A 9,298-nucleotide genomic window follows, 5' to 3' on the forward strand; every position below is an offset into this window, starting at 1 on the left:
GGCCCCCCCCCCCCCCCCCCCCCAGTGCACAAATTTTTGTGGCACCGGGCCCTAGTCATATTATAAAAGCCAACCCAATTAAAATTCCTATAGTTAGTGATTGCTGGACAGCTAGTGTTATGGTATAACTTGGAAGTAGGAAAATGCTGCTTTTACTCAATTTTAAAAGAAACCATTTCAGCCACTAACATTTCTAAATTGTATACATTACTTGAGCCGTGAAGAAATGAGCTATAAATGACCCACAAGCCAGTCGGTTCTGGATATTAAATGACAACTAATAAATGACTTTTAGGTTAAGAGGTTGCAACACAATAATTCTTCAGGATCTGCATACCTCTTCATTCAGTTCCTGGTAATGATTTAATGATTTTTTAGTTCTGCCTGCAATGCACATAGACTTGTTCTATGTGAGGGGACACTCCTCTACAAGCACAAGACCAATGTGTGAACCTTCCTTTGAAGGAGGAAATTGGGGAAGGGAGTTGGATAAAAAAAAAGAGAGAGAGTAGGAAATAGAGAAGTAGAAAGAGAGAAAGATGGGTTAAAAATGTTATTGTAATAAAGATGTTTTCAGTGAAGGTATAATGGCTGATCAGTTGGAAATAGATTACTGAATCAAATTTTATAAACCAAGTTCCTATATGTTTTTTTCTTATACCTCCAGGATTTCACTACAGTTCCACATGCATAAGTCCAGTCTTATCTCCTCCCCAGCGCCAACACCTCTACAGATATAGCATCAAAATCTACAGATGCTACTGGGCCTTGGGAGTAGAGGAGGTGGGACTTATAGACTCATTTTACAGGAATAGTTGAGGGAGGGGCACAGCATGCTCAAGGTCACATAGCACAACAGGAAACTTCCAAGAAAAACTCAGTCTGCTCCCCAGCCGGTAGAAGGTCCTCAGGGAAAGAAAAGGCTCATATTCTCTCACACATTCTCTAAGTCATCCGCTTTTGGCTTCATGAACTCTAACTGGTAAAAATATTTATTGTTTGGTAACCAGGTTTAGATCTTGACCAACACTCAATCTTTAAAAGAAAAAGAGAAAAGAAGGAGGGGGAGAGAGACACAGACAGCAGGAATAGCACTTGTGCTTCCATGACTTACACCTGCAGCAGGTGTCATACTTGGTAGTCAGTATCATGAGTCAACCCCTTTCCCCTAAACCTTCAGCACTTAAAACCTACTACAGGTTAGGGTTTTGTGAGGAATGACAGTAGGAGACAGGGATAAGGGGGAATAACACTACATTCTTCCTTCTTCTCTAGCAAATGAACATGTTTAGGAGGTTTATTTCCCCAAACCCAGAATAAGTATCAACACTAAAAACACTTTGAGGTTTGGATCATATCCCTAATACTGAAATGCAAATGTACACTTTCTCTTCTATCAGTAAGAGAATATGTTCACCTATTTTGCATTCACCCTGGAAAAGTCAGTATCTATATATATAAAAGTGTAAGCGACCATTACAACCAGATGACCGGATGACTGGACAGTAGCTATGATGCGCACTGACCACCAGGGGGCATCTTCTCAATGCAGGAGCTACCCCCTGATGGTCAGTGCGCTCCCACAGCCAACCTCCCACAGCCAGCCAATCTCCCGTGTCCCCTCCCCACACCCCCTGCTCCCGGCTGGTCCCGATTGGCCCTGATCACTGGCCTGGCCGAGGGACCCCACCTGTGCACAAATTCATGCACCAGGCCTCTAGTTTGGATATAAATATGGTGGTCCACCGCTAATTGCCATTATTACTAACTGCTTTGCTTATAGCCAAATATACAGTGACTACTTTGATCACTTGCCTGAGAGTCAAGATAGTGTTGTGACTAAGAACTCTAGCTCTGAGCCCCATCAGCCTGGATTTGAATCCTACTTCTATTTACCAGCTGTGAGCCCTGGGCAAATTATCTACCCTCTCTGTGTCAGTTTCCTCATTTGTGAACTTGGCTAATAAGAATAATGTGTACTTCGTAGGATTACCGTATTGTGAGGATTAAATGAGTTTGTACATGACCATGTCTAGAAGAGAACCTGGCACATAAAATACCCTCAGTCAACATTAACTAATCATCTTCTCCGCTATCTTACCTTCTCTCTCTGAATTGCCTTCATTTTTTGGATTTCAGCTTCTTCAGCTTCCTTCTTGATTCTTATAGATTCTTCTCTTTTTAGCTAAAATGTATTGAGATTACAGAGGACAAAAAACAGTTACTATTTTTCAGTCTGAATCTCTGGAACACAAAATTATGATGAAAGGCAAATTACAGTATTGTTTGTGCTCTACCTCACCATGATTATAGGTTGGTATTTCAAGTACTTAGAGCACAGAGACTGGCCAGGCTACTTCTCCTGCCTATGAAATTTCTCTTTGTATTTCTTCCTTGGTCTCCATCTGTCTTCTCCCACCCACCATCCCCCAATCTGGGTTGGGGAGGAAAAAGAGTGGGCAGATAATTTTCCCTGATTATAAAACTCATGACGTGCCTTGTAAAAAATCACTAAGCACCTTAAATATTTTCTTTTTTTAATACTTTCATGACTGCTATCCGGTAAACAAATCCATGTTGTTGCAAGCAAAATATTCAAAACATAGTAGAGTTAAACTAGGGAAAAAAATCCCTGAACCAGGGGTGCTGCTGACTAATGTATGGCTTGGATGGAAATTCTAGATATATCTCTCTTCAGCTCCTGATTTCTTTGCCTTTGAGAGTTCCCTTTTGCAATTGCTTGAAAGGTTTTATGTTTCTGGTAAGTTACTGTGTTATTTCATAGTTACTAGAAAGTGCTGGTGCTCAAATTCCTTGCCAAAATTAAACTAAAAGAGATGGATTCTGACCTTTTGCTGGTATTTAGATTGCAACAGTTGGAGTTGTTGTTTCTGCCTCACTTCAGCTTCTGATTGGCTTCCACCTAAGGAAAAAAAAAGTCACAAAGTTGAAACTTGAATGTTAACCTGAAATGTCAGCCATCAAAAACTAATTAATACATGATATGACTACACAATGAGTTTCTTTAATATTTTTATACCTCTAGAAATAAGGACATAACCAGTTTTCTTAATAAGACATTAAATAATGGCCATCACTTAAAAGATAGACAAAGCTAGACAGATAGACAATATTCCTAAAAGAACAGGACAATCCTACTTGAGTTTTCCACTTGTGTCAATATTCAAGTTTTCCTTTAGATGGAAATCATGCCGCAAGTTCCATACTAAATAATAAGAAATACTGCTTGTTTTGGAAATTCTAGAACATTCCTTCTGCTTAAGTATGACCATTTCTTAACCATGATAAGGATTATTATCAATGATGCTTCACTTGCTTTTCTTCTTCTGGCCCGATTGTCCTGATTCAAGTGGCAACACTCAGGAAATCCTCAGGGCTCTTGCCACTAAACAAATATGGGGTCTTTATAACCCAGTTTTTAAAAGTACTGTAGAAATATTATTATTTGTAATTGATTGTCAATCTATACTATTTATTGTTCTTTCTGTAGGTATTCATGAAAAATATATGAATGTTAGATTATTTGCCTGCTCCCTCTTTAAACCTAAAATAATTAGGGGCCAGAATGCAGCTTGATAATCATCTACTAGTAAGAATTGCTATTTAGGGATTTCTTAGTGTTTATGCAAGCATGGTATGTCTATTACAAAAATCCCTTTGAAATAATTCTCTGGTGTTTTTGTCACTAAACGTGTCAGTTCTCTGATTCCCTCTCACAGAAGATGCATTAAAATAAATTGCATCACCATAGTTTTTATAATTGAACTGATAAAGACACCATAGGGACTTCTCATCTGAGTCCCAAAAGATATATAAAGCCTGTTTGGTTTGGGCCCTTTCATCTCTGTTGTGGGGGATGGAGGAAAGGGAAAGAAAAAGTGAGGGCCACAAAAAAAAAAAAGTGAGGGCTATTAAAGCTTTTATATAATGTTTCAGCCACTTTCAGAATCTCCTCAAACTATTCCAATATTTTAAAGAGTAGAGGAATAGGGGAAGAGCTGAGAATAAAAATAAATGAAGATAGTCAGATGTATACAAAGCATTTACAGGTTTTGTTCAAAAATCATCATAAAGTTTAATACACTCTGGAACTTTTTTTTCCTACCCCCTAGCCCCTTTCCACACAGATATCTGTGGCCATTTCTAGATATGTCAAAAATGAGATTCTGTCCTTTCTTAGCTAAGGTCTGAAGACAATAGTAGCCAACCATTCCAAAATCCAAAACAAGGTACTTGGATCCCTAAGCAGGATCTTCAAGGAGGTAACTAAACAAGTTTAGAAAACTTGTAATAACAACTACATTCAGCCTATAAAAAGGGTTGAATAGGTCAAAGGGAGGTAGAAATCAGAGGATGTCTTTGTGGATTCCATCTTCTCTGTGTCTTTGGGGAAGGAGGAATCTTCATGTAAAGATGAACAAGAGACGTTGAATGAAAATCACTTGATGATCTCAATGCATTTCCTCAAGAGACTGAGGGACCTAGTGGACCCATGCCTAGAAAAGTCAGAGCCCAAAGGCTGTTGTCAGTTGTCTACTCAATGAGTCATCAACAAGAGGTGGCTGCATGGCAAATGGCCTGTTTTCCCAGAGTTTGTGTTTCCTGTACTCCCAATCTGAGTTGTCATGAAGGAGAATGTTGAGCTAAAGCTGTCCTAAAGGGACTTGCCCATGTGAGCCACCTGGAGAAACAAATGCAGCCCTACAGAGAGAGTCTACCTACCAAGAACCAATGGTGAAGCCACGGTGACAGCAGGAACGTTTATCATCTCTACCAGGGAAATCTAGGTCAAAGATGAATGAAGGCAAGGAGGGTATCTGAAGAACTCCAAGGACCCCGGGGGGGGGGGGGGGGCCCCGGGGGGGGGGGGATGCACAGTAAGCATATACCAAGACTAAGAAATCAGGATCAGGGTACTATAGACCCCTAGCACCCTTCCCTCCCCTTCTCCCTTTGACTCTGGAAGGGTCAGAATATGGAAATAGGGCAGTCTGGAGAGAAAAATTCCATTATACCCCATTTCCTTTGCTATCTTTCTACCCCAAATATACCTGGGCTGAGCATGGAGGAAGTTCTAATCTTTATTAGTAACAATTCTGCCCAGTAGCTAGGACTGAAGATTAATTACTGAAATGACACTGTTTTATGCCTAGAATTAGCTGAACAACTTTATTAGTTGAGAAAGATCAAAAAGAGCTAATCTAATCCAAATATTAAAGGGACAAACTAGTCCCACAGAGCTGGTTTGAGGGAATCACTTAGGAAGGACAAAGCTGTTTCCCGGTTGTACCTCTCACATCTGGCTTATTCTGTGTACAGGATACACTTAAGATGAACCCTTTTCATGAAACATAGTGGAGGTATGGTGTTGCTTGACACATTTGTATTAACAAAATCTGTGGAAACTGTACCCAGCCCTTTAAGTTCTTAGCTGATGCTAGAAAAGAAAAGGAAAAACAGACTGAATGATTCCCATTAGGTGGCCTCCCCATTGGAAGATTCAAACACTGGCAAAGGCAGCCAAGACAATTCATCACACTGGCAGCATGTGTCAGAGACCCAAAGGTCTCTATCTGTAGAATACAAACAGAGGTGATGCTTCCCTTTATACCGACCACTGGGCCCCCAGCTCACTCCTGTCTTAGTTTTGGAATTGACTCTCCATTCATTTTTCCCCATTAGCATCAAGAGCCATGATTCATATGCTTGTGATAGCTTTTACTCCCATCCTGACTAGTGCTGTGATGGGGCATACGCAGCGCCCCAGGTAAGATTTCTTCAGAGTTGATCATCTAAGAGGCTCTAAATTGTTTGGCAATTAAGTCATCACTTTATTCCCACATAACTGTGTGGCATCATATGTTCGCTACTTGCAGAAAATTAGAAACAACAATATATCTGCATATTTGTTTCAATTTTAAATGCACTCCATTACAAGAAGCACAGTGACCCAACCACCTGTAAGATACAGTGAAAGAAAGACCTAGGCTAGGTGCTAACAGGATTGATACATGCCCTGTCCTCCTCTATCCAGATGACCGCTTTGCTTGCTTACCTAGCCTCCTTGGTACCAGGTTAACTGGCTTCGCTCTATGTTGCTCCTTCCACTTCTCCAGGTTCTCCAGCTCTTTCTCAGCAACTAAGTCAAGTGAGAAATATAAAGTCATCAATCATTAGAATGTTAAAAGGAAACTGATCCCTTTAAGGCATTAAAAACAATCATTAGAGGGCAATTAAATACATGCAGGTATGGGTGGATGAGATATCCGGGAAAGGAAGACACCATTCAGTCCTAACCCCTTGAAGTCACCCTGGGCCCACCTCTGTGGCAATGTCTCTGCATAGGAGGTTCAAATATGGAAAAGAACCTGAACTCCTACTAAAATAAAAGAGTTTCCTTTTTCTTCCCATTCTAGAGAATGTGTGCAAAACTAGAATAATCATGTCAATAAGAGCTTTTCACGCATAGGTAAATATATATTCCCAAGTAATTCTGATGCCCACATTCTTTATTTTAAGTGTTCCCAAATCTTACTGCAACTATACAATGTGAGAGCTCTGCACTGCAGGTGGGCAACCCTGCTCTGGTTTCTGGCACTTGGGAGAGCAGTGCTCATTCCCCAAAATACACTCAGTGACAGCAGGGGGCGCCAGAGATACTAGTTCAGTACTTCCAATGCAGGCCCGAATCTCCACTTAGACCTGATTGTTCCAAATGTCCATTTATAACATTTTTTAACTATTAGAGAAAAAGCTTTCTGAAACACCTCAAAAATCCGGAGCACACTGAGACTTAAGTATTTAAATCAAACGCTTGTGAGATGCCAAAACATTTGGAATTCTGTTGGTCAACTGTTGGCAGTGCCCACTCACTACATAGCAGCATTTGTCATATTCTGCACTGAATATTAAAAGGAAACCTCCAGTTTTACCACCAGGAGGAGAGCTGTTTGCTTTCCTGTTGTGCTCTTATGTCCATCATTAATCATAAAATTAAATTTCCTACAAAGATCTAATAAAGGAGATAGTCCCACAATTGACTTGAACAAGCTTCGTAACTTCTTTGTGAACTAAATTTTAGTTCTCCTTCCAACTCGAGTGTATAATGCTATAATTTTAAATGACAGCATTTATTTTGCTGTACAATTCAATTAAATATCTTAATATCCACAAAAATGAGTACAGTGTGGTCCCTTCCTCAAAGATGTGGTAATCTAAAAAAAAAAAAATTAAAGTACAGCAGGTCCTCCAATATGTTGTTTTATTATAATGTTGATGAGATGCCATAGGAACTTAGCTTTTGTTTATATCAAGTAGCCTATGGTAAAATTGGTTTTATTATACATTGTTTCACTTGAAGTTGCAGAACCTATAAGCAATGTGAATTGAATATACTTACTTTACACAAATAAAAATAACAGAGTAGACTGTGATAGTTACAAAAGTATGAGATCACAGAAGCTTAAAAATAATTCCATTATGAAGGGATAAAACATATCAAGAAAGAGACAAGTTATTTCAAGTACATAATTATTTTAAGTATATAACTTGTCTATCTCAAAAGTAGTCATCTATAATAATTAAAGCATAATATGCAAATCGACCAAACGACCGAACAGCAGAAAGATCGTCTGGCCAACCTTCCGGACGACCATGCTATGACACGCACTGGCGCCAGGCCAGCCAAGGTGGGTGCAATACAATTGGTCGGGGGGCCCGCCATCACCCCACGATAGCCCCACAGAGGGAGGCCCAGGCCACCAGCTGGGGGGTGATGGGTGGGGGCAATCAATCAGGAGGCTCCACGGAACTAGGGAACTTGTGTGGCGGCAGACGCAAGCAGTGCCAGGCCAAGGTGGGTGCAGGCAGGGGGCAGGGGCCAAGAGGCAGCCAGGGCTGCAAAGGCCTACCCTTGCTCGAATTTCATGCATCGAGCCTCTAGTAGTCCTATAAAAATATCTGCAGTCAGCCCAACTTTACAGGAACGAGAAAAAGGTCTATTGGCAAACTGTTTAAGCTCAACAGAAATCTAAGATTTATAATCATGCAATGAGTTCTGCTTTTAGCCTAGAGAAACAAGTTTAGAAGCATTAACAGTATATAATTTTAAAAGGTAGAATTAACACTGCTAAAGTTAAAGAAAAAAAATTGATGAGATCTAGTGAGTATATTCAAATCAGAAAATAAAAATACTTTAGACCAAAACAAATCAATTATACTCTATAAGAACATGAGAAGCTTTCTGAATGTTAAATAAATATACATACTCCTTTGTATCTGCTTTCTTCGGTTTTCATTTGGTGCTATCAAGGTGTAGGCACCTATGCTAGAATGAAGAGGGAAAAATTGTTTATTATCATGAGAAACTACTAATGCCTATAAACCACCAAACATTCTTCCTGCCGATACACTATTTACTATCATCACCATCAAATATGTGCTTTGGAAGGTACTCTTCCTATTAAGACCCAGGTCTGTTCTCCAGAAGCTTTACAATCTAGTTGTCAAAGGAAAACAAATGCAGAGTGACAAGTGACTGCTTCACTGTTGGCTCCTGGTAAACTCTTTTTGCAGGGACCCACCGCTCCTCTAGGTGATGCTCATGAGCAAATCTCTTTGAGGTGGCTTTAGATGGGCATCCTCTTCCACACGACTGGCCCATATTGGGAGTAAAAGAAACACTCATGCATTCTTTGTTCCCACAAACGGTGAATATGGGCCATTTGCAATGCAGCCATCTCTTTTAACATTATTTTTATTGAATTTCCTAGAGGCCCAGCACACAAAATCATGCAGCCCCACCCACCCACCACCCTGCCACGCTCGTGCCCCACCTACCCGTTCTCGTCTCGCCACGCCTGCCTTACTGTCCCACCCACCTGCTGCCCCGCCTGCCCACCAGCTGCCAGCCTTGCTGTGATTGGAGCCTGTGGGCCACAGGGGAGGGACCGAGAGGTGCTCCATGCACTTCATGGTGACCAGTTGTTTGGTCATTTTGGTCATGATGCCTCTGGCCTTTTATTATTATGACTAGAGGCCCAGTCCACAAAAATTTGTGCACTCGGGGGGGTTCCTCAGCCCGGCCTGTGCCCTCTCCCAGTCTGGGACCCCTCGCAGGATGTCCATCTGCTGACTTAGGCCCGCTCCCCAGGGCATTGGGCCTAAGCTGGCAGTCAGACATCCCTCTGGCAGCCTGGGAACCCTCGGGGGATGTCCACTTGCCAGCAGGGAGCAGGCCTAAGCTGCAGTCAGACATCCTTAGTGCTGCTGAGGAGGC

At 41.1% G+C, this 9,298-nt stretch overlaps 1 protein-coding gene across 1 annotated transcript in view; it reads right to left on the reverse strand.

Annotated features, from left to right (window-relative positions):
* Positions 1-9,298, reverse strand: part of EPSTI1 (epithelial stromal interaction 1 (breast)) — a 113,830-nt gene that overhangs the window by 86,511 nt on the left and 18,021 nt on the right. The window contains exons 3-6 of the mRNA XM_005853257.2: positions 8,289-8,347; positions 6,077-6,160; positions 2,850-2,923; positions 2,102-2,185 (exon numbers count right to left, since the gene is read on the reverse strand). Of these exons, the coding sequence (XP_005853319.1) occupies positions 2,102-2,185; positions 2,850-2,923; positions 6,077-6,160; positions 8,289-8,347 (301 nt within the window). The remainder of the gene's footprint in view (positions 1-2,101; positions 2,186-2,849; positions 2,924-6,076; positions 6,161-8,288; positions 8,348-9,298) is intronic.

This window comes from Myotis brandtii, unplaced genomic scaffold (assembly GCF_000412655.1).
Source record: "Myotis brandtii unplaced genomic scaffold, ASM41265v1 scaffold102, whole genome shotgun sequence".
In the NCBI taxonomy this organism is placed as follows: Eukaryota; Metazoa; Chordata; class Mammalia; order Chiroptera; family Vespertilionidae; genus Myotis; species Myotis brandtii.